Genomic DNA, 21,437 nt, shown 5'->3' with positions numbered 1-21,437 from the left:
TCTCTGAGCCTCTTCTTCTCCACAGCGCTTAAAAAGCCATTTGGTTTCTTCGCCGGAAAAATCAGGAAGAAAGAACGACTCTTTCTGGAGAGACCTCGACTTTGAGTGACTCTGCTGCACGTTCTCCTCGCCGACAGCTTTGTCGATTCTCCTGTTTCGTCCTTCTTTTCGATCCCTTTCACAGTATCTTCTTTTTCCTCTCGCCTCTGGGCGGCCGCCTCGGTCTTCGCTTTTTATCTCGCGACCTCTGTTCTCTCGTCCTCCATCGTCTCCCGTCCTCTCTACTGCGGGAGATCAAAGACATGAGTCGACGCAGAAAGAGCAACCACGGAGAAGGGAGACTTCGTCAACTCTCCCGGTCGCTGTCTGACTTTTTCCAAGCAAACGGAATGTGTTTCTCTTCCTCTGTCTTTTACTCGGCCTTGTGCGTTGTGGGTCACAGAGGACCAAACCGCAGTATGGCAGGCGATAAAGATCTGGTTGTTCTCCAAAGATACGTATAGATAGATCTATATGCATGTTTACACAATATTTATGTCTATATATCTATATATATGTGTGTGTCTGTAGACAAACATGTGCAACCGAGACGTAGGATTGTTTTTCAGTATGTCAGGAGGTCCTGCGGCTCAGCTTGGTTTCTTCTGAACCTGTAGGGGGGATCTCTCTCCTCGCCTCCTGTCCTTGAGTGCTCCATCTCTCCTGTTCTCTCTTGTCGCCTTTGTCAGTTCTCGCTTCTTTCTTGAATCCACTTCTCCTCTGTCGCTCTCTGGTGCATTTTCTGCTCCAAAGAAAGGTACCTGGCGTTCCCCTGCACAGCACTCTCCCTCTGACATCGCGCGATCTCCGCCTTGCTCCTCTCGCTCTGTTTTTCTTCTCCTACGTTGCGTCACGAGCGCCTCTGCCTTGAGAGGCCCGAGTGAGAGCACAGAGAGATCTCGGCCAGCAGGACCGATCTCTTTCCTTCCTGTTTCGTCCGGGGCGCTCCAGTTTTTTCGACGGCGCAGAGATCCTGGAGATCCTCTTTTCTGAAAATGCCGCAGTTCGTTCCTGTTTACGACCCTGAGAGGCCCAGGGCAGAGCAGGACGAGGCCGATCTTCAGAAGCATCGCAGATGGGAGAATCCTCACGCGATTCTTCGAACTCGGCGAGGCGACGACGACAGAAACGCCCGTCCGGCGAAACTCAAACCGTACGCCGCCTGCATCTGTTTCGCTCTTTTCTGTCTTCCAGACTGGCTTTCTAAAGCCATGTTGCTCTCTACAAATGTGTGCGATTCACTATGTAAATACATGTGCATGTATATATATATATATATAAATATATATGCTTATGGATATACGAACTGTGGCGATACAGCTCAGGTATGTGTTCAAATTCAAGTTTCCCGTTTAAAAGCGTGCATTTCAGTAGATGTATATGTGGCTGCATGCATGAGACCAGGTATATATGCCTGTTTTCTCTATGCAACGTGCATTTCAATACACAGTTATATACATGTCTACGTATTTGTACATAGCTACAGACGTACATATGTGTGTGCCCAGCTCGTGGTATCTATTATTTTGCTCACTGCGTCATCCAAGCGGGAGCTAAATGACTGTAGTTAAACAATCTCAAGTCTGCAGCTTTCAAGCAATCATGAACGTCGTCATCCTTCTTGGCATAATGGTAAATCCTCGTACATATTAAAATATATATAGAGAGAGAGAGATAAGACAGATAGACAGATCTTGATAGAAACTGGTAGAAATTGATAGATATGGATTGATAGAAAGATATGTGTAGGCATGTGGATGCACGAGTGTAGAGATGAATGAGCTTTCGTTTGTTTCATGTGGGCGCGTATGTAGAGGTTTCTTTGCGTCTGTCACTCGACAGGAAAGCATTTCTCAGACTTTCCGTGAAAAGAGTGAACTCTGAGCTGTACACGTCTCTGTGCGTGACGGGGGTTCCCTGCCTGCTTGCCTCTCTTCTTGCGTCTTCGCTGGCGCCTGTCCGTCTCTCGTGTTGTTTGCTTCGGTTTCGGGCAGCGGCTGTCGTTTGCGCATTTCGTCTGCTGCGTTCTTAACGCGTTTCCTTTGTAGAGTGAAGAGCACGATGGTCCGGAACTCGAAAGGCCTCTGGGTGCCTGCCGCTCAGGCAGCCGCCGAGGCGCAGCGCGAAGAGGCGCGACAGCGTGCGGCGCTGCAAAAATGGGGGGGCGCTTTCCAGTCCGAGAACTCTGAGAAGGCCGAGAAACTCGAGAACTCTGAGAAGGCCGAGAAACTCGAGAACTCTGAGAAGGCCGAGAAACTCGAGAACTCTGAGAAGGCCGAGAAACTCGAGAACTCTGAGGAAGCTGCAAGGTGTGGAAGGCGTGAGGAAGACGAAAGAATGGAGAGGCGACGCTCGAGATCAAGAAGCGGGAGTCTGTGTCGCCGCCGGGAGGAGAACAGGCGCCGAGAAGAAAGAGGAACGGGTGGAAGCGGAAACGCTTCTGAGGAAGAATATGCGCGACGGCGCTACAGGCACCGACCCTCGAGAGACAGTAGAGAGTCTCCAGAGAGAAGACACCATCGCGATCGAAGACGCCACGATAGTAAGCGTCCAGAGAGAAGAAAACGCAGTTCTCCAGTGTACACGCATCTTTATATTCCGGACTCTTCAACTAGGACGGACATAAGTATGCATGTGTATTTGTGGGGACAGAAGGTGCGTAGTCAAGGAAGTGCCTACATGTACCCTCTTAGAGGTAGGCAGCTATTGATCGATATAGGTATGTAGAGAGAGAACTAGAGAGATTGAGATAGAAACAGATACAAATAGAGAGATAGATAGCTTTGTGTACATTTATGTCGATAGGTGGATAGAAAAGAAAGCGTTTGACACTTCGATCAACTCTGCCAAGAATGTTTTTTGTCAGGCCGGCATCGTTCGTCCAGTGTCTCCCGGAGCCCGTCTGGAGAGAGGCGACGCCGAGACGTGCGACGAGAGCGAGAAGGAAGAGATCGAGAAATAGAACGGGACTTTCGAGATGCGATGGCGACGGTCAGTGCGCCCTCAGGAGAAATCGACATGTTTGATTACATGAGCAAGAAGCAGCGAGCAATGTTGAAGATGCAGGGAGCGAAAAATGGGATCGGCCAAAGGGGACCAGGCATCGCCCGTGGGGTGTCCGGCGTCCACAGCCACCACGGCAGAGCAGACCGTTTGGGGGGGTTCCATGGATCTCGGACTTGGAGGTGAAAGAAAAAAGACGAATGCGGAGAAAAAGCAAAGAATTCTCAAAACCTCTGCAAAACACCTGCAGAAACGCGGTGTGACGGACTGGCACGAGCTGCGGCGCAGTACCGTCGAGTTCACATGTGTGACTGGCCTGCGGGTCTGCTTTTAAAAAAGGTTTCTAGGGCAATCGTCAGTCAGACTTTGTCGAATATCTGCTCTCGAAATCGTGTGTCGTGCTCCTCAGTCGTCCCCTCCCGCTTGTCACGTGAATGGAAACACATGCATATCCATCTACACATATACAGATATACATATATATATATATATATACATATAGATGTGGATATATGAGGGGAGATGCAAAGAGAATCAGACGGCAGAGACTCTTTCTTGTTGCGAAAAAGTGACCTACAACGTGCAGCGAGATAAACGTTTTTTGGCAGCGTGTGGACGCGAGTTCCGCCCACTATTCAACCTTTCTCCCTACCAATAAAGTTTGATAGTTTCATCAAAGGGAAAGACGTTTTTGGCCCTCGGGTGGCCTTCAGCAGTCAATGCTCCAGCCGCTCGACACGCGGTGTACGTACAGCGCAGCATTCGGGTCTGCACTGGGTTTTTTGTCGCGCCCGCCGGATCTTCAGATCCGTCCTCATCCTTGTGCGAACGCGCGCCTCAATCGCAACAGTTAGGACAGCCGAGCTGCATGCGTGTCAGTCACCTCTTGAGTAGAAAACCAAGAACGGGAACAAGAAGCAAGAAAAAAATGTCGACAGCTTCGACTGCCGCCCTCTCCGAGAGAACCCTGGCAAATGCACGCTCGAATAAACGTACTCAAAGAAGAAATACCTGCAAGGACGAGGCGATGCACCAAACACGCATGCCAGTCAATCTCCCTACAGTGAAACACTATATATATATATATATATATATGTGTAATACATACATGTATATAAATATAAAGGATCGATACATCAGCGTGGATGTAGGACGCTGCACTTTGTTTTATGCATGTTGGAAAAACTGTATCGTATATATGTCTGGATACAGACATATATACGATACAGTAGTTCCAGCACCGAATCCACAGATGTGCATATGTTCATGCAGGACAGTGTCTTTGGTTGATGCGTGTCTGTGTTCTCTGACACCGGGGACAGGTAGTTGTTTGCGTTCGCCTCTTCTCTTTCCTCTCAGCGAAGTCCCCGTCAACTGTGTGCTCTGTGCGTCGGTGTCTCTTCGCGAAACTCCTTTTCTTCGAGGCGACCTCTTGGATCGCACGCGCTTGTTGGGGGCTGACACGGCGAGTCGACGGATCCGTCTGATGCCGTCTGCCCTGATCTCATCGTCGCTCGCTGTGGCGCTGCCCCGACAAAGACTCGCACAGAACGGCGCGGAGACGCCAGACCGCCGAATCCGTTTCTCCAGGCTTTTGTTCTTTCGCCCGTCCTCGCTGTGCATACAGCCGAGCGCAACTGAACGTCGCTGTCGCCTCTCCTGAGAGCCCAGACGTAGAATAGCTCCAGGTGGAGCCTTTTGAGAGCGAGACGCGGGGGATTCAAACGCCGACTTTTTTTGGCAGGAAGACAGGCACTGACTTGTTCACGGATCTTCTAGACAGAAGTCGTCGCCGGACACACCTGCAGAGTCCGCCACCTCGCTCTGCATGTCTTCATGCACACCAACGGCAGGAGGTCGCGCGTAGTCTGGGTCGCATGCACTCGTCCGGCGCCGCATCTCCGCCTTCTTGAACATGGGCAGAATCTTCTCGTCGTTGTCGTCCTCCTCGTCCTTCAACGCAGTCAGAAAGTACCTCCACGTGAGCTGCGTCGCGAAACGCATCCATGGATCCTCTTCCCGCATTTCCTCTGCCTCTGCGTCCTCTGCCTTCCTCGCTGCTTGCTTTGATAGTCCACGCGCCTCCTTGCGACACAAACCTCTCTCATCGTCCGAGGCTGGTTGTCGCTTCGCTCTCGTCGTCCTCTCCTTTGTTTCCTTTGTCTCGGTCTTCACCTCTCCCCCGACCGCTGCCATCTGTGGGGTTGCCACTTGATATGCTGGACCCTCCGCAGGTGAAGTTGACCGTAGTTTTCTGCGTCTTGTGCGACGCTCGCGCGTCTCGCTCTCCAGCTGAAACAAATGGGCAACATCGTCGACTGCCGCCACCAGCGTCCACGTCGGAGTGTCTGTCGAGACGTCTGTAGAGCCACCCGACACAATGAGGTTACCGGGTGTCGCCTCTCTGTTGCTCTCGATTTCTTCGCTGTTCTTCGTTTTCTCTGCGTCTTCGGTCTCCTCGTTGCCATCTGCGTCGGCGCCCCTGTCCGCAGCTGCTTCTTCTTTCTCTCCGTTCTCTCCTGTCTCTGCTTTCTCTGAGTCCTGCGAGCCAGACGTCAAGCGAGCTGTCTTGCGACTCTGCCGTCGCCCCTGATGACAGTCCTTCTCCCGTCCGCTCTGAGACGCCGATTCCGCAGCTTGCTTCGCGCCGGCGTTCCTCGCCTTCTTCCTCGCTCTCGCGTCGACTGACTCGCTCTTCTGCGAAGCGAAAAAGAGGAAATTCGAACCCGCACTTCGCGGCCGCGCCACCTCCTCGAATTGCACCAGTTCCTCCATCGTCGGCAGGTGTACGTACAGCGGGTCTTGTAGCAGCTGTTCCACCAGTTTCTTCGTATCCCCATCATGGAGTTTTGCGCTCGGTTTTCTTCCCTCTTGGATGCTCCCCCTTCGACCTTGTCGTCGCCTCGCGCTGCCCGTCAAACCCAACAAGGCGGCTCTTCTCTTCCGCGATTTCTTCCCTGTGCTTTGTGCGCCGCTTGCTCCACCCGTTTCGACACCTTCTTTTGATCCCTCCGTCTTCACCTGCTGCCCAAGAGTCTCTTGCGTCCTGCCTCGCGTAGGCGTCGCCATACTTTCTGTTTCTACGGGCGTCGCCGCAGACGTCGACCAGTTCTCACTCGCTTCTGCGCGCGCCGAGTCCTCCTTCGTCTCGCCCTCCCCTCTCGAACTTTCCTCGTCGCACTTGCGGAGAAACGTGGACAGAAGAAAGTCAACGAGGCCGCGGAGCGCCGGCAAGGCGAAGCGCATCAGCACCACTCTTTGCGGGAGTGGAGTTTCGTCTGCATCGAGGCAGTCCAGACATGCGTGTTCCAGGCTCTGCGGACTGACGATGCACGAGACTGCGCAGCATGCCCGGCAGGAGTCGCAGTCTTTGACGGGGAGGGCGGCGATGGTCGACGCAGCCTTCAGAAACGACGCTCCTTCCTCTGTCAACTCCCAGGAGACTCGCGCGCGTCCTCCAGACGCCTGCTCAGAATTCTCCCCTCCTTCTCGTCTCTCCACTGGGTCCTGAGCCCCGGTGGCCGCTTCCCTCTCGCGCTCAGTCTCCGGTGTGCATCCACCCGAGTCGTCGGATGTCTCGCCGCCTCGTGGGTTCCCCAAGCCGCGCGCGCGTTTCCTCTCGCGAGTGGTTGAGCACGACGCGTCCGATTTCACGCACCCGTCTGTCTGTGTCTCGCTTTCCCCGAACACGAACTCCTGGCCCGCGCCGCCCCCCCGGTAAAACTGCGGGGGCGGCCTCAGGAGAGGATTTCCGCAAACAGCCATCGACCGGAGGTCGCCCTCGCACTTGAGGAGCTCTGCCGCGAGGCCGTCGAGCGCCGGCTCGGCCCCCGCCTCCTCGAGTCGACGGAGCGGGTCAACCTGAGCATCGAGCGCGCAGCAGTCGACCACCATCGCCAGCGCAACCAGCCCTGCCTCGCGGGCGGCCTTTCTGGCAGCGAATTCCTCGTGCACCAGTTCCATGAGCGCACGCAAAAGATGCAGAAGTTGCGCGGCCGAAAGACGCGTCCGTGTGGCCTCGGCAGTCGCGCGCAGCAGCAGCTGGTGAAAGGGAATGCAAGTCGACCGAACGAACCGGTACGCGTGGACGGACTTCCTGCCCCAGGACAGCCAGCTCGCAGGGGCGAAGTTGCAGGCCTCGTTGCAGTTGAAGCCGGCGTTGAATCCCGCGTGGAAGGTTCGCGGCCAGAGGAGAAGAAACTCGTTAGTTCGCTGCTCGGTCCGGTAGATCGGAATCCGGTTCTCGACGAACAACGCCGGCGGCAACTGCACCGTCAGCGAGTGCAGCACGTACTCGGGGTCCTTCTCGCTCAAATAGGACTGCAGCAGTCGCTCGACGGACGGCGCACGACTCGGCGGCACCAAGTACCAGACCTTCGGCGCGCCCCAGTGGTGGTAGTTGCATGCAGCGAAGAAGTTGTCTTCAGTGTGCCAACAGAAGGTCGAAAACACCATCCCGATGTACAGCCACGGCGACGTAACGCCGGCGACGTCTCGGTGGTACGCCGCGAGCAGCGACCCGTCCTCCCGCGCGAGGCGCGTCAAGTTCCAAGGATGCGTCGCGTATGTCCTCGGGACTTCCACCTCTGAGTCTCGCGACGGTGCGGACGAAGCATCCGTGGGGAAGCCGCTCCCAACCTCGTTCGTCTTCAGATCGGCGGCGTAGTGAACTGTGACCTCAGGACTCGAACTCTCCACCGACTGCCAGTAGACGCGCTCGAGGGCGGCCACCTGCACGTCCTCGCGCCCAAACAGCTGCGTCTTCATGTCTCTGTCCAGCTTCTGCAACTCCGACGCCCGCATTGGTTGCGGCGGGTGCCGGAAGTTCTGGAGAAAAGGAAAAGGAAACGGACGGCCTCCCATGAAAGCGAATCAAATGCTTAAATACAGTGAAGAATCTGTAGTCACGTAGAAGACAGGCAGAATACAAATATTTTTCTTCCCGAGAGACGACTCGAGTCTTTGTGAGGGGTCGACAAGAGACATTGGCATCCGACGCGCAACAAAGGAGAAAAAAGTGAAAACCACAAAAACGCCCTGCAGTGAAAGTGACAAAGTGACCAGCGTTATGAACTATACGTACGCGGTCACCCCACAGGCAGGAGAACAAAGAACACACCGAAAACATCCACTACGGCGAAATGCATAAGCCCGCCTCTACTACTCATGAAGTGGTGCAGCTACCGCCCTCGCGCCGTCAGGCGGGTCCTCTCGAGTGAAGCCGATCATCAAAAAAAGAACGCATGAACCTTCCCCTTCGCTTGTGGCTCCCACTTGACAGCATCTAGCTACAGAAAAGCAAACGAAAGGAAAAACTGGGAGTTGCACGCAGGATAGAATAGATAAGGTTCAGTTCTCTCCTCCCGCTGCCACTCCTCTCCAAAGCATTTCTTCCCTTTCCCTGACGTTCACGGTGTTGCGACATTCCTCGCACGAAAACCAACCTGGAGAACCCTGCGTTTCAACACTCTTATAGCGGCGGCCAAATAATTAAAATTCGGTTAATGTCGTGTACCGACAAATCTAAAAGCACAACGTGTCAAGCCGAGTTCGAACGAGCTGAATCATATCGTTCATGGCGTCGTCGCTCGTCTACGAACCTCGCGCCGCAGCCGGCAAAGCGAAACGCGAGTGTCCATGCACACAAGGAATCTTAAAGAAACCAAATAAGTAAGTAATCCCCGTCCAGGGCAGTAAGACGTAACCGGCGGCTGTATCGTGACGGTAGAGGCATGAGACCTGTGGCAGATAAGTGTACCGTGGATAAATGTCTGGAGGAGCGTGTACCCGTAATCGCACATGTTGATCTGCGTAGGCTCGGTTTTTCAGGTGACTCGCGTTAAAGCATATCGTTGTTTGCTTCGTTGCAGTCCCGCTCCTACCTGGCCCTGCATCAAAGTGTGGACATCTTGAACGCGAACGTGGAACTCGAGCTCATCCGTCAAGAGGCCGTTGAGACTGAAGGGCGGCTGCCAGTTGTCCGGCGGGATGATTTTCACCGCGCCAAACTCGCGGCCGTAGTGCTCCAGTTTCTCAAACAAAGCGATCGGATTGACCAGAAAGTCCTCCATGGACTCCAACTTAATCTCAGGAACCGGCGGCAGCGACGCACTGTCCAGCTGCACGCGACGCCGCTCCTACAAAGAAAACATACACGTGAACAGAGAAGCGCAGTCCCTTGAATACGTATAGATATACAGACAGAGACACAGCTAGGTTAATAGATGTTGAAACATACATATATACATGCATACCCACATAGACAGATAGGCAGACACACAGACACATGCAGATAGGACACTGAGAGACAAGCTAAGCAGAAGGGGGAGAAAAAGCCAGAGCGAATGCATGCTTCACATCCTGAACGACCAATACAGCAAAAAGGGATCGAACACGAACGGAGGAGTGACGGATGACGACGCCGTGAGGGGGGCTCTAGGAAAAAGAAAATCTGAAGGGTCGCTCCTGTCGGCACCACCGCGGTGAGCTCGAGGCAGCACACCGTCTCGCTCATGACAAGGCTTTCTTGCGGGTTTCAACAAGGATGTTCGCATTTAGTGTGTCACACCGAAGACAGCTGCTTTTCATGACATGCAACGTGTACACATCTTTTTTCGCTAGACAACGCCTAGTCGGGTGCCTAGATTCGACTTTCAAACCAGAAAGTGGAAAGTGTGTTTTCTCGGCTACTTTCTTCTTTGCATTGGCGCAGTGTCAATTTCTAGTGCGAAGCTTCTCACCCCGATCGTTTACTTTTTTCCCGCCTACGGACAACGCCGCAGGTGCCCAACACGATGTAAAACCCTTGTTTTCTTCAATACTATTTCTGTTATCTCTGTCCTTTCAGGTGATCCGCCGTGTACGGTAAAGTTACTTGAATCCTTTCCTAGTGCCACACAGACCTACCAATCGAGATTTCTCTAGTGCCTTCCTCAAGGACGCGTCGCTGCTCGCGTCCTCGACCTCGAACTTTCGCGGGGCTCTGCGGTTTCGCTGAGGCCGGGAGGAAGAACCAGAACCGACGACCGGAGACGGCGGCGAACTCGCGGAAACAAGTGTTGGCGAGGTAAGGCCTTCAGCGCTTCTAAAGGCGTCCACTGCATGTACCGCAGTCTTCTCCACTCGGGGAGAGCTGGTGGTTTCTGCCGATGCCAGGGAACCAGTTGCCCCCGTGAGAGTCAGCCCCGTCCTACACTTCGTGGAAACAGATTCTCGGGATGAGGATGCACAAGGGTCACTCAAGTTGAGTTCCTCAGAAAAACACGTGGGACAGGCAGCCGCGGGAGCCGCGGCGTCTGGCGAAGGGGCAGGCGCCTGAGATCCGGTTGATGAGAAACCAGAGGACGAATCACACACCGAAACCAGAGAAGAAACAGACCCACGGGTGCGTGGTGAGTTCGAACGAGAAGAAGCTGAAGAAGAGATGCCCGGTACAGAGCAGTCCATACGAGACAGAGAATCCGCTGTCGACGGCGTCTCCATCTTGGGCAGGGGAAAAATGTTGATTTCAGCGAAAGGCAGGTGCAGGTGTCGGAACGATTCTTGCTACTCAGAGAATCGGGAAAGAACGGAATATGTTCGGGCTACTTGAAGCGCGGGTGTGCGCGGCGTCTCAACAAGAGTTTCTCACGACGGCTTCTTTAGCGATGGTCGTCGGTATGTAAGACAATCTTTGTTCATGCATACCCAACCGCGTAATGGCAGTGGATCGGATCCTGGATAAAACTGCGCAAAGAACCTCTCTTCCGATGCGGCGTTATTTAAACCCGAGTTTCGAACGTCTAGGGAAAGGGGGCGGTCCTTGGAGGTCATGACGATGTTGCGGTCTCTAGAGACCAGTTCACCGGCCCCGAAACGGATGTGTAAATATTTGGAGTCGAACGTTCCAGGTGGCGAGGCGCACATGCTGCACGAAAGGAATGGTCACGCCAGGTTTCGCGGTAGGCAGACTCGGTCATTGATTTGAGCAAAAGCAGATTTGTGTCTGTGGCCTTCTGGCAACGCACCAATCTCTCGGACTCTTGTTTGCTGGTTGAGAAGGTCTCTCTCCCCCTCGCGTCCGGGTGCTTTCGAGACGCAATACGGGCTTGGGACGGGCCGGAGCGTCAGAAGCCGAAAAAAGTGGGATTCAGCGTGCCAGAAAAGAGGAAAATTAGAACGCTTATGAGAAAGGAAGAGACGGCTGCGCTGCTTCGGCAGCCCTAAAGAATTGGGACGTCGAGTGAGGCGAAGAAACGAGAGCCTTCTCCAGTTCGAAGTGGAGTTCTGTTTCCGGGACCGCGTTGAGCGTGGTACATGATGGCGCAAACGAGGCAGAAACCCCGTTCTGTTCTCCACGCGGAGTCAGGTGGTGTGCCGGTGAACTTCGCTGCCGAGAGTAACATTCATGACAGGCACAAACGTGAGGAAAGGGCTCCACAGCAAACTAGTACTTTTGACCCGAATCGCCACCACCAAGGCGCCGACGATTTTTGACGAGCTTCCTGCGGAGAAACTGCCCAGTGTATGTACTGTGCCAGTCCACAGTTTGGTCGTGCAGAGCTAACTGGAACGCATTTTAGACAAGCGGCAGCAGCCTACTCGATTGCCTCAAAGGCGCTCGCTTTCACAAAGCGGCCAAAATCCGCTCTTCTGAAAAGGTGGGATTTGGCCTGCCGCGATGCCGGTGAGTCGGGAAACGCGGAAACGCCGACAAGAAAAAGATGCATTTTTAGAGCCACGCGACATTCTTCGAAAGTGCCTCTCCCCAGCAGGAGAAACTCGGAGAGGCTTCGGTGCCGCGTGGGTGGTCGCCCAGCTCCCTTTTTCACAGAAATCACCAAAGGACGGACACGTGGTCTGCTTGTGCGAGAGACGACGGTCTCCCTTTGCTACCGTCGCTGCACCCGAGATGGGCAAGCCCTCATCCCGGTAAAAGCCAAATGCGCGTGGCAGCTTCAAGTCAGCGGAGCCGTGGCTCTCGGGCTTGCGCAGAATGTTGCCAGCGAGAATTAGATCGTTTAAAAGTCCCACGAAGAAACCGCACAAAACACATCGGTTCTACACAATTTTTAAATTACCGGAGACGGACCCGCCGCTAGCTGTTTCACCTGACAGTACGGGTACTGGGTCGAACGCCTACGGGAAGTGTGCCACACCCAAGAATGTGACTACTATCCAGTTCCTAGCCACCAACTTTGTTTAGAATGGTTAATCCAGAATGACCACGGGTTGGCAAGGTTCGAGGATGACGCAGGATTCGACGGGCTACACTGGGCAGTCGCACACCAACAGCGCGTGGTGAATGCGGCGATACAGTCGGACGGTGATGGTCATGTCTCTGCTTGTCGTTGGTGGAGTTCTCCTTGGAGTTGCGAGTGTCGCCTGTCCGGGCCAAAGGCACAGAGAAGGTGGAATTCGCATTGAATATGTTTTTTTCCTTCTTCTGTCGTCGAAGCGCTGCACCCTTTCACCAGGTTTGTGTGCCTTCCGGGAGAGAGAAACCACCTGTGGGCAACAGCGCAGAGGGCGTGTCGCTCTGCGGCCTTCTTGCTACCGTGTTTGAAGGTAGATTGTGGAACCGCATCGCTACTGTTATATATATATATATAAGTATGACCGGAACCTTTGTAGCATGCCATTTGTAGCGCCAGTCTGTCCACGCAGTTCGAGTGAACAACCAGTCCGCATCTGTGCTAAGGCGCCGTTAACGTGCAATGTTCAAAGCGAATGTGGTCATTGAGGCAGCATCAAAATGGAAGCGAGAAACACCGTTTTGTAAAACATGCATACTTCGTCAATTCGTTCTTACTTCCCGCAAACAACGTTGCCGAATCGACAGCAGATGCGCGCCCTCGTTGGCAGTTGAAGTTGCTGATAGCTCCACTGACGAAGACTGAACCATACAAGTGTTGCAGTTATCGTCCGTTCCTGAAGATGTCCTGGTTTGTAGTGTATGCAGACCCACAGCTGACGGTATTTCCGACAGGAAGTTAATTTCTACCATTTGGGGGGAGGGAACGTGCGCGGAGGCGTACCGGTAGGTCCTAAAAGTGTCGGATTTCAGCATCCTACAGCACTACGGTTGCTCCACATGGGTTGCTTTCTAGGCGTAGTATACACATAACTGTTGTCACAGATACCCCGATGGAAACGGGTTAGCATTGCTCGTAGTGTCTGCAGCACTATTAATCTACATCATACGAGAGCCTTTGAGTTGTGTCGAACAGAGAATGGAGCCGCTGTTTCGTGTCTCATTTCCGGCGCCCCACACCGCCATGATCTGTGCAACAGAGAAGCGATAGTGTGCATTGTATCTTTTATGTTTGGCTGTTCGCACTCGACGCTTTCACCAGCCCAAAATATATTTGCGGGTTCCACCAGTAATTCTCCTGTACAGAAAAGTAATGGGCTTAGGGCGAACAAGTGAAATACAAAACCAGCAGTCCAGCTCTGCACACGCAAAATAAAGGGACTGCCCGTATTTCCAAACCAACACTCCCAAACAGTTTACTGCCAAATCTCGTGGGTTGACCTGCCCGACTGTATCTGTTTGTGACCGCTTTTCGTTCCACACCTTTGCCGCACGCGTCACCGATGTTCGGAGCGGTGCACACAATAAACGGTGCTCCCACTCAACGCTGCTCCCACTCAACGTTGCTCCTTGGAACAACAGTTGGGGGGGAAGGAGGACTGAATGTTCGATGTTGGCTTGTAAAAACTCTCTACTACTACAAAAAGTGACTGATGCAACCCACTGGAGCTCCCTCGCTCCCTCTGCAGAAGGGTAGCGTGAGGCCTGTTAAAAACAATCTATTACGGTTTTGGTTTGTGAATTCACAAACCCACTCTTGGGTCCTGTTGGTGTTTCATCATCTCCGACTTTGTCTGCATGTACAAGATCTTCATTTTTGACTGTAGGTTGTTGATTCGGCTTTGATTTATTTCAGCCTGTGTGTGTAAATGGCGATACAGACTTGTAGCATGGTGGCGAAGTTCCGTTTGATCGCCGAATTGTGGTCGGCGTCGTCCCTACACAAGAGTCACAAAAACCCAAAGGAACAGCATCCGAAAAGCTACGCGAATCTTTTGCTGAAAGCCTGGGTAGATCACCACAGGCGTGTGGTGCCATCGGTACGACCACACCGACCCCAGATGTCATCTGCACGCATCCAACCTACAAGGCACCGCGGAGTCTTCCCCTTCCGCGTCTTGTGGTTACAGAGCAAGTCCACACGACAAATACCTGGAGGAACACATCCTTTGAGGAGAAATGCTTTTTCCGAAAAATGCATTTATTTCACTGGTGGCAGCTTCGGTAAGCTGACGGTGTTCATGGTAACGTAGGCTGTTTTCACACAATTCATGAGAATGAAATGTGTCCTTCGGAGTAACAATCACTGGAAGCTCGCCAAGTATGTTTAATCTTTGCAAACTTCAGCAGCTGTCTGTGGGGCATGACCACCACCGAGTTCATTCGCTCCAAGCAAGGACAGCCTCCAAATGAGAGTGTCTTACCTACCAGAGGAGTCGTCGTATATTCCCACTCCCGCAGGTTGGGATTGGAAATCTGCGGGTACAGATCGTCAGAAATCGTGTTGAGCTTCAGCGAAGCCGTCTCACATTTCAGACGAAGATCTCGCAACATGTCGTATACCTCGCCGCTGGTCCTGGAACTCCGCTGTCCAACAGCGGGTTCATCGCACCGCCGCCTTGCACTTGCGACGTCTCCTGCATAAGCAGCGCAACGCGCACTCGTAAATCTGGGGCTGAACTGGAAATCCTTTTTTTGGAAGATCGAATATTTCCTTCCTTTGTTCCGATATCCTCCACTCCACTGACATACACTACGAAATGTGTAAACGGATAAAGTCCGTATTAGTTATCACTGACATGAAGGTACGGACACCACTGGCTTGAATGGAGTTAGCTATTCACAGGAGACAGTGTACCCAATGTTTCTTCCACAAGAAAGGTCCACAGAACCCAGCCGCGAGCCTCAGAAAACAACTGGGCTGAAGGCAAGGCTTTCCTGGAGGCGTTGGGGTATCTAGCATGAGCTGGAGTGCCAGTTTATACCTCGAAGGCTTTCTTTATCAGATGCAAGTTGGAAACTGCTCTTCATGACTTTCACGTTAGCGCAAAAGTAAGGACACTGGCACCCAAGTTCAACTCTGAAAGAGCGAAAAAAAAATACAGCGGTCGCGACAGGACGTAGAGGCACTGGTTTTTGCGCTCACGCATCAAACGTACTCCCGCCACTGAGATGGTCCCGCATGGAGTCCTCGGACGTTTCAGCCATGGCCTCGAACCTCTTCTCTCTTTGTCGACGACGCAACCATCGGGATGGTGATTCCGGATTCTGGCTCTGAAATGACAGCGCGTCAAGGCGTTCCTCAATGGACGGAGAGCTTCCAGAGTATAGTCGACTGTAGTAAGAAACGAGAGAAGACTTGATGTCATCCAGATTTGTTTTTAGGTCGCCTACGACGCTCGGACCCTTGATACGCACACGTTCCGGAGCTGTCTCTCCCGCAGGTACCGGGACTCGCGGCCCATCGGTCCGCTCCTTTTGACCCCCGAGAATAGGCGTCTCTCCCGGTGAGGTACTCAACTGACCTGGCGGGGGAGCAGTCGGCAGCGATTTTTGACGAGACACACCGTCCATTTTTAAGTTACAGAAAGGTTTGGGGCGCTGAACGTCAGTGCCCACGGAAATAAACGCTGTAGTCCAGTGACTACGACTAGAACAGAACACTGTGGAATAACCTTAATGTCGTGGGATATTGAAATCTAAGTCTTTTAGCCGCCGTAAGAAGTCCAGTGGGGTTGGATGTGGCAAACATAAATAAGAAATTAGTATGTGCCTATGCACTCGAGCAGCTCCTCGAAATGGCTGGCTCCCGAAAAACGCGTACGAAAAAGGGAAAGGGTAACCAGGTGGTGTATGACTGGAAATGTTCTGAAGTCAACTTCGACTGATGCGGCAGAGCAGAAAGAAAGAGCCGAATAAAAGTTATATTGCGTTAGTGGAGCTTTCCTGTTCGTTTTTGCCTAGATGAGACATGGATGAGAACATTAGCAAGTCGAGCGAACTCGCATTGCCGGCCACAGCTCAAGTACGCCGAGAGCGGCACGCGCCAATGATACGAAAGCGAGGAATCAACTGGAATACTGCACAAAAAACACAGGACCTGTAAAATCGATAGCATTAATGTCAAAGGCAGAGAAAACGGTAAAAGACAATACCATACATGCAATCGGCAGCTTTTTACGGCATTTACTGGTCAGTTGTACAGACAAGCTAGCGGTTGCCACGGGAGTCACTCGGATTCTGCGCCGTTGCGCGGTTGGTTGCGTGTTTTGAAAGCTTATCACATGCAGTGACCACAAATAAAGCAGCAATAAATCACGCCTTTACTACATCAGAATACGTGTTGAGACTTCCCTTGAAGTCCTAAGCATTTCATATGCCTTCCCGCAATACCAAATCTGAACAATATATTGGTGGTGGATGTTTTACAGAGGTGCTAGAGGAGCAGCGTCCTGCCCCATGCAAATTATGCAGTTGCTGTGTGGAACGCGGTTAACAGAGTTTCCTACTTTTCTGCTGTGTCTCCCTTCAACAGAGAGAGAGTTATGTAACTATACTTCTGACGCAGAAGATTACAATCAACTGCTGTAAATGGTGGATTCGGAGCCTGAGCATGTCAGACTTTCCAGTCGAGCTGAGGCACAGTGCCACACAAACTGGTAGCTCACTCGGTGCTGTAGCACGAGTGGAGGTTTCACTGCCTGTCGGTCTAGTAGTAGATACACGAACACGCTTCTCAGCTATGGCAGTTATGACTGCGCTTCCTACAGGTAATAACATCTTAAATTTGTTAGGCACCTGAAGGGCTGGTCACCCCGCTACAAGAACCCCATCCAGCACTGTATCTCAAGTCGAGCAAACGTGGCGCTATAGCGGTGTATGGGTCGCGCGAAACATCTCTTTATTCTCATTGGTAGCACCCCAACAATATCAGGAACTCTATTTTGCTGCGTGCAATAACCACCTCCAGCCGGTGACGTGAGCGACACCACCCGGTCTTTAGCGGTATGCAGGCAATGACACTGGGTTTCGGTACGTCGTTTCCGGGGACGTGGAGCAGTGTGAAAGGGGTCATTTCTTTTCAGCCGCTGCTTGTGCGACTGAACTGCCCCTTTCCAGGGAGTATTTGTATGGCCAGTCCACCGCTAGGTGAGTGTAGGCCTCAGAGGCGGCAAGATATAGCAGCAGTTGAGGCCACCGTCTACGCTTAGGTGAGACGATGGAGCTTGTTTGAGAAGCAACTGACAGTGGCAGCCTGAAGTGCTGAAGCTTAGAAGAGTGTGAAGATTACAAGAATTGGGGGATCGTGCACCTAAGGAACGGAAAAACCGATGCTGATCGACCAGCCGGGAGTCTACTGGGCCGAAGATCCCCTGGGCCTCTGTAGTTCAGTGATGCGTAAGTGTGGCAGCACCACGACTTTAACTGGCGTATGATTAGTGCGTTCCATACAGATAGAAGATGACCCTGAGGCACTATTTCCCTCATTTCCGATTTTCGCTGTGATGTCGCCGATTCACGAGAACGACCTTCGAACAGAACTATGCATCTGTGTACTGTTGGAAAGCTTGCTTATCTCGGAAACTCAAAATTTCGCAGGAGGCGAACTCTACCTTCCGGCCTTGCGATTCCCTCCACCTTGACTAAGCTAAAGAGTTGCCAGGCAGACAGTGTTTCATCTCAATGTCGGGAGAAGGCATAGAAATGCCACTAGTTTTAAGCATATACAAGCTTCTCGTGGAGATCTGAGGTCGCTGTGCCTGCGATGCCTTTCCCGTTTGCAGTAGCTGGGTAAAGTCTGGCACGAACAACAGAACACTACATGCCATACCACGCGGCGTCTTGAGATGCTTTCGAGAAGCCCGTAGGGTTTCTTCAACTGCAAATCCAACTTTTTGGAATCCCAACGGCCCACCGAAGTCGTGGCAGCGAAAGAAAACTCATATGCTACTGAAACGCATTGGCAACTTACGGGGGAAACATCCCGTGTGTCTTTCACTGTTCGGAGACCAGAGCCTAACATACACGCTCGACGGACGAACAAAAAACACCTGCAGTCACGACCACGTCCCATCTTCAGGGAAGTGGACAGAATAGGGACTGACACAGCCGACACTTCGGCGGTGCTGACGATCCCCTCTGAGAGTTATTTGCTACATTACTGTGAAATTTGTTGTACATTTAAATACACGAAACTGGAACCACGCTGTAACGAGGTGGTACAATACGATGCAGCCCTGGAACAGGAAGACAGTAGGGTGCCTGCTTAGACAGCCTGCCGACCCATATCCTGGTCACCCGCGATTCTATACACTAGTTTTACCAGTCCTCTACGCCAGCATACTTTCAAATCTGTGTATTTTAGTGACATCTGCCACGTTAGGGTTGTCAGCCACGGTAGGCCCCCTCAACGGACAACGGGTGTATATACAAGAGTGACAAATCTACAATACACAAGCAAGCACCGCTGTATCTACAAAGTTGGGTACATTTAGTACTGGCGACGCAGATTCGCACATGCCTTGAGAGTAATCTTGATCATGTTCTCCTTCCCAGTGGTTGCCTTCACTCCAGTTGCGTCATAGTCACCCTGCAGACAAATACGATTCGCACAACCACACTGTTCTTTTTGAGGATTCGTCTCTACAACGAACGGAACTCCCTGAACCGGCCTGACAGAGTAAGTGGACCAACTGAAGGCGAAACTGACGGTGCTACACCTGCACCTCTGGTCCCGCAGGTGCAAGTAAATTAGTTTACACGCAGCTGAAACCATGAACGCCCCTCTACGAAAAAACAATAACCGCGAAGGTTCGATACAGACCACCCCAGTGATTGAAAATGGAGGGTTGGCAACTTACTTCATCCCACTGAAGCGGAGACCCGTCCACAGCAAGGATGCCACACGTCGCGATGCCACGAGCCTGGCACAGACCGAGGACACCGGACATCTCCATGTCGATAACGTCGCAGCACTTGGAATACATTTCCAGCTTCGATGGCAGAATACCGTTTTGGTAGAAGTAATCTTGTGTGACGCCGATGCCAGAGGCGGCCTCAATTCCGAGTTCCTTGGCGGCATCCATCAGTGCTTGGTACACGTGGGGAGTCGCAACACAGGGGAAACCTGTGAAGAAACGGGCAGAGAGGGCGACACAGATGAGCGCATCCGCGGGAAAAGCCACGAGCCATACTAAAAGGAGACTGGTTGCGTCGATCATTGTACCTCACATAACAATGTACTGCCATCCACAACCGATTTTCCGGAAAATAGATTACACATTTACGAGAGCACGGTTCGCAAATCCGGGGAACGGCAACGCCAGTAGCACACATCCACGACTGTACAGATGAGTCCTAGTGTCCTGCCACTTCTCACTTTACGTCTGCAAACTTGGAGGTATTGGCTTTGGTTAAGGCACTATGGACACTTTCCAGGATAAACAACATGCGGGTCTCGACAAAGGACCCTTACCCTCAGGAAGGATGTTTGAAATGAGACCAGTTTCATTGACCGCTGCGTAGGTAACACACACGTCTCCTTGCTTCAGTGTCTTCGGCTTCAAGCTTCCGCACGTGCCCGCGCGAATGATCACCTTAGCGCCAAGATACGCCAGTTCTTCGATGGCGATCGAAGTACCCGGGCAGCCAATACCGTGAGAGATCACAGTGATGGGCTGGCTGTCGTACACGACTCTGAAAGACCGGTATTCACGGTTGTATGCCAACTCCTGCTTTTTCTCGCACATGTTTGCGACTTCCTCCGTCCGCGCAGGGTCACCAACAATAATGACGACCGGCTCCACATCCTCCTGAAAAAACAACGTGAAAGACGAGCACGATCAAGATGACTACTAAGACCCACGGATAATCAGCGTACAACACGTCGTACCCTCTGGAGCGGCTGCGTGCAGAAACTGCGATTGTAAGAAAACCTCACGAAATCGACTGCAAAGCAGGCGTGTGACAACTGCACATTGGGTTTCGGCGGTCGACTGCACTGGAGGTTAAAGTGAGCTTCCACACTTATCCGACTACGATGCCTGGTCACTTGTCACAAGGCACCCGGCTCGGTACGACAGTCAGTTGGGCGATGAGGCTGGAAGACCCACTTTGACTTGGCTGCGGTCAGGTCTAAGAGCAGGACGGCTCCGAAACAGCCTTTTCCCGGAAGGCTTCGCGCCACCCCACTGCGTTTTCATAAAAGCGCCTCATTGAAAATAAATACGTACTGTGAAGCTTCCGCGAATACAACAGCGGCACCCTCTGCTGAATCGTGGAAGGCGCCATCTTTGGACGGTGTGCGGGCCACGCCACTTCTGACTGAAGATCCGCAGTCGAAGGTTCGAAGAAAAACAGCAACTTGACGGGACAACGTGATTTCGTTCTGTCTCAGATCACGATATTATGACGAACGGCCAGATTTCCAGCATGAAAATCCGTCGGATTCACGGTCTAGACACCCACCTTACCTTGCGGAGTCTGATGTGAGGCTGAACTTCCATGCCCTGCATCGTGCTTAGTGAAAGAGATGGGGCCCACAGGGTGACGGAATGCAAAAGGGGATCAAAAGGAAACTCCACCAGCCACGAACAGTTGAACAGTTGTGAGACTCCTCGACTGCCAGACAACGATTCAACTTTACTGTTTTTGTTTCGTCCACTTCCCAGCGCGGTGGGGAAAGTCTGCTGCACCGGACGCAGCTTTTGCCGACGCAGGTGCAGAAGACGGACGGAACAACGTGGGGAACACAGAACCGTCATCGATAGATACCCGTCGATGACGATTGGGGTATTTTCTGTCTCGAGATCTGGCGTCCGCTTCCGTGAGGAGATTTTTGTTGTCAGCAGCTGATTCTCCCACGTTTTCCCTTCGCAAGTGAACGTCGCGTGGGACGGCCAAGGTCATTCACTGAAAAATATGCGTCAAAAACGATTAAGTGCCCGTGGTGGCGCCTTTACAGCCGTGCCAGTATATCGTGAATCAGTCCACCCAAGAAGGAAGAGACGTATGGTCAGAGTGTTCAGATAAATGTTGAACGCAAAAAGCCAAATTGACGCACGCGCCGTGTCAAATTGTTAACTGTGTGAGCTACTCCCTCGTGGTGACTTTGGGCGTGACTTGGTCTGCCGCTGAGACAGCCACGGTTACCATGTAAACGCGACCGATCGTTGAGGCGTGAGTATTATCGTGGACAAGTGAACACGAGTTCCAACATGCTATCTGAGTGTTTTCTCTTTCCACTGAGGAACACTGTCCGTGTTGCCGTAACCCCGAAAACGAAGAATAACCGGAAAAGAATGGTGGCGGCTGCACGTCTACG

At 52.4% G+C, this 21,437-nt stretch overlaps 5 protein-coding genes across 5 annotated transcripts; 1 reads left to right on the top strand and 4 right to left on the bottom strand.

Moving 5' to 3' along the window:
• The first annotated feature begins 64 nt into the window (after positions 1-64).
• TGME49_307000 (hypothetical protein) lies at positions 65-3,468 on the top strand. Its single transcript, XM_018782510.1, has 3 exons — positions 65-1,192; positions 2,088-2,581; positions 2,906-3,468. Exons 1-3 carry the CDS (start codon positions 1,035-1,037, stop codon positions 3,226-3,228), a joined length of 975 nt encoding a protein of 324 aa, XP_018635657.1. The 5' UTR covers positions 65-1,034; the 3' UTR covers positions 3,229-3,468.
• A 1,171-nt stretch (positions 3,469-4,639) lies between these two features.
• On the bottom strand, positions 4,640-10,524 carry JMJC1 (histone lysine demethylase JMJC1/KDM5D/JARID1D; the record flags this gene model as incomplete). Its single annotated transcript, XM_002371833.1, has 3 exons — positions 4,640-7,869; positions 8,925-9,179; positions 9,949-10,524. 3 exons carry the CDS (start codon positions 10,522-10,524, stop codon positions 4,807-4,809), a joined length of 3,894 nt encoding a protein of 1,297 aa, XP_002371874.1. The 3' UTR covers positions 4,640-4,806.
• Positions 10,525-12,288: 1,764 nt separating this feature from the next.
• TGME49_307015 (hypothetical protein) lies at positions 12,289-12,925 on the bottom strand (the record flags this gene model as incomplete). Its single annotated transcript, XM_018782511.1, has 2 exons — positions 12,289-12,528; positions 12,833-12,925. 2 exons carry the CDS (start codon positions 12,923-12,925, stop codon positions 12,289-12,291), a joined length of 333 nt encoding a protein of 110 aa, XP_018635658.1.
• A 367-nt stretch (positions 12,926-13,292) lies between these two features.
• TGME49_307020 (hypothetical protein) lies at positions 13,293-16,267 on the bottom strand. The gene is made up of 3 exons (XM_002371834.2): positions 15,274-16,267; positions 14,543-14,751; positions 13,293-14,052 (listed from the first exon to the last, which is right to left on the bottom strand). The coding sequence occupies exons 1-3, from the start codon at positions 15,686-15,688 to the stop codon at positions 13,858-13,860; spliced, it is 819 nt and encodes a 272-aa protein (XP_002371875.1). The 5' UTR covers positions 15,689-16,267; the 3' UTR covers positions 13,293-13,857.
• A 1,689-nt stretch (positions 16,268-17,956) lies between these two features.
• On the bottom strand, positions 17,957-21,147 carry PNP (Purine nucleoside phosphorylase). Its single transcript, XM_002371835.2, has 4 exons — positions 20,587-21,147; positions 19,590-19,926; positions 18,976-19,241; positions 17,957-18,704 (listed from the first exon to the last, which is right to left on the bottom strand). The coding sequence occupies exons 1-4, from the start codon at positions 20,875-20,877 to the stop codon at positions 18,606-18,608; spliced, it is 993 nt and encodes a 330-aa protein (XP_002371876.2). The 5' UTR covers positions 20,878-21,147; the 3' UTR covers positions 17,957-18,605.
• Between the last annotated feature and the right edge of the window lie 290 nt (positions 21,148-21,437).

Source organism: Toxoplasma gondii, chromosome XI (assembly GCF_000006565.2).
Source record: "Toxoplasma gondii ME49 chromosome XI, whole genome shotgun sequence".
NCBI lineage: Eukaryota > Apicomplexa > Conoidasida > Eucoccidiorida > Sarcocystidae > Toxoplasma > Toxoplasma gondii.
The sequence above is the reverse complement of the archived record's forward strand: the minus strand, read 5'-3'. Positions and strand labels throughout refer to the sequence as shown.

What these genes read in the sequence shown, in the direction of transcription:
- PNP (XM_002371835.2), bottom strand. Translation starts at nt 20,877, where the DNA reads ATGACGGTTCTGTGTTCCCCACGTTGTTCCGTCCGTCTTCTGCACCTG. An exon ending in CTCACATCAGACTCCGCAAG is followed by an intron (nt 19,927 to 20,586) that starts GTAAGGTGGGTG and finishes TTGTTTTTTCAG; the next exon opens with GAGGATGTGGAGCCGGTCGT. An exon ending in CTCCGCTTCAGTGGGATGAA is followed by an intron (nt 18,705 to 18,975) that starts GTAAGTTGCCAA and finishes ATTTGTCTGCAG; the next exon opens with GGTGACTATGACGCAACTGG.
- TGME49_307000 (XM_018782510.1), top strand. Translation starts at nt 1,035, where the DNA reads ATGCCGCAGTTCGTTCCTGTTTACGACCCTGAGAGGCCCAGGGCAGAG. An exon ending in CGTCCGGCGAAACTCAAACC is followed by an intron (nt 1,193 to 2,087) that starts GTACGCCGCCTG and finishes TTTCCTTTGTAG; the next exon opens with AGTGAAGAGCACGATGGTCC. An exon ending in CGATCGAAGACGCCACGATA is followed by an intron (nt 2,582 to 2,905) that starts GTAAGCGTCCAG and finishes GTTTTTTGTCAG; the next exon opens with GCCGGCATCGTTCGTCCAGT.
- TGME49_307020 (XM_002371834.2), bottom strand. Translation starts at nt 15,688, where the DNA reads ATGGACGGTGTGTCTCGTCAAAAATCGCTGCCGACTGCTCCCCCGCCA. An exon ending in GGACCATCTCAGTGGCGGGA is followed by an intron (nt 14,752 to 15,273) that starts GTACGTTTGATG and finishes CTGCTTATGCAG; the next exon opens with GAGACGTCGCAAGTGCAAGG. An exon ending in AATATACGACGACTCCTCTG is followed by an intron (nt 14,053 to 14,542) that starts GTAGGTAAGACA and finishes ACTCTTGTGTAG; the next exon opens with GGACGACGCCGACCACAATT.